General features: G+C 52.2%; 1 protein-coding gene across 1 annotated transcript in view; it reads left to right on the forward strand.

The window, feature by feature from the left end:
* Positions 1-1,350: 1,350 nt before the first annotated feature.
* The window catches only part of EMH_0079100 (uncharacterized protein), a gene marked incomplete at both ends in the record, with an annotated part of 2,429 nt that continues 1,876 nt past the window's right edge, over positions 1,351-1,903 (forward strand). Inside the window, one exon of the mRNA XM_013500100.1 lies at positions 1,351-1,822. Coding sequence (XP_013355554.1) covers positions 1,351-1,822 — 472 coding nt within the window. The remainder of the gene's footprint in view (positions 1,823-1,903) is intronic.

The following is a 1,903-nucleotide window of genomic DNA, read 5'->3' on the forward strand; positions in this document are numbered from 1 at the left end:
AGAGAAGAAACGGCAACAGAGGAGTTGCAGCTCACCTGGCTTGCAAGCCAGCCCCACACGCATGAACAACAAAGATGCATGCATGCACTGACACTGCATACAGTTGTTGAAGGGTTACTCGGCTCAACACAGCCAGCCTATACACAAGTAGAAATACAGAAACCCAGCTCACATACAGAGTATAGTACTGAGCTGCAACACTCATGCAGGCACACCAAGCCCTTGTGGCTACGCTCATGCTGCCCCTGTATAGAATTGTTAAACACGCACTTGGCTCTCTGCTGCCAGCCCGCATGCAAGTAGAAATAAATGTAATACTAACTAAAGACAGAATACAAAGCTCCGCCAGCCCCCCACGAGAGAGTTTATATATATACTGCAGTGTCGGGGGCAAGGCCTGGGGCGTGCTAGACAAATTCATGGAAGCGCGCTCAAAGAAACAAAATAATAAATATATAAACATGCACAAATACATAGTTATATATATTCAGAAGTTCTATGGGGCTAGGCAGCCCCAGCAAGGCCTCATACAGCAGCAGTGCTGGTGTATGTAGTAGGCCCAGCGGGAGCAGCTGTTGCTGCTGCTGTTGCTGCTGTTGCTGCTGTTGCTGCAGTGTCTTTGTGGCTGTTTGTGTTTTATATTTGTATCTATAGAGAGGTTTTTGTTTTTGTTTAGTTTAAATACATTTTTATTTCGATGCAGCACGAGAAACAACACAAAGTACATAGAAAACACCAAGCCACTGGCGGTGCTGAGCTGCTGCTGCTGCTGCTGCTGCTGCTGCTGCTGCTGCTGCTCCCCTCTCTACACGGCCTTGTTTATATATAGAGCAGAAACTAAGCAGCAAGAAAGCAGCAGGGGAGAGAGAGGAGTTGTATCGGTGTGTGTTATTTGTTTTTATATTTATAATTTATTGTTTATTTTGTCTTTTATATCTCTTATATTCATCTTTTTCTGCTGCAGCAGGCTGTGGCTGTGGCTGCCTTGTGTATACAGCGGAGGCCCAGGTGAGTGAGTGTGAGGCTCAGCAGCAGCCCCGGGAGCAGCAGCAGCAGCAGCAGCAGCAGCAGCATCAGCATCTGTCCCTTTTGTTATTTATATTTGGAGTTATTTAAATCCTTTATCTTTATTTTTTCATCCTAAGCCGAACCTGAACGTGCTGTTTCTTTCTCTGCTGCAGCTGCGCTGCTGGGGCCCAAGACCAGCAGCACAGCAGCAGTCCCCCCCCACCGCGGCCTTGTGCTGCTGCTGCAGCTGCAGGCAATCCTTTCTCTGGCCTCAGCTCTAGACAGATACGCTCCAGGTGTACAGACACATATGCTGCTGAGGGGCCCCTAACAGCAGCACAAATGGCGAGCGGTAGGAGGCGTCGGGGGGGGGAGGATGGAAAAGCTAAGAAAAAGGCAAAGAGGCATCGCTCCGCCTCCCCCTCAAAAACAGAGAAAACAGCAGCAGATGCTGCAGCATCCAAGTCACAAAAGCCCGCAGATGATCAGCTGAAACAGCAGCAACAGCAGCAGCAGCAGCAGCAACAGCAGCAGCAGCGTCAGCAGCAGCAGCGGCGTTCCTCTATCTCTTCTCGTAGCTCAGGGAGTCGATCCCGATCCCGATCCCGATCCCGATCCCAGACCCCACAACCCCAGGAGAAAGCCAGCGATAGCGACAACTTCTGGGCCAAGCAGGCCTCAGCCTGGGTCTCTAACAAAACTTCTGAGCAGGGCCCCACAGCTCTCATGGCCCTCATAGCAACACAGGCGGCGGTGCAGATGGCTTCACAAGCAGAGGGGAACAACGCGGCTGTACAGGGGGGTTTATCCGGGGGTAGGGGCCCCCGGGGGGGCCCCAGGGGGGCCCCCCCTCCTCCCCCTGGAAACCCATCCAAGGGGGCGGGGGGCCCCCGCC

Source organism: Eimeria mitis, genomic scaffold (assembly GCF_000499745.2).
Source record: "Eimeria mitis Houghton genomic scaffold, Emh_scaff5000, whole genome shotgun sequence".
Classification (NCBI taxonomy): Eukaryota; Apicomplexa; class Conoidasida; order Eucoccidiorida; family Eimeriidae; genus Eimeria; species Eimeria mitis.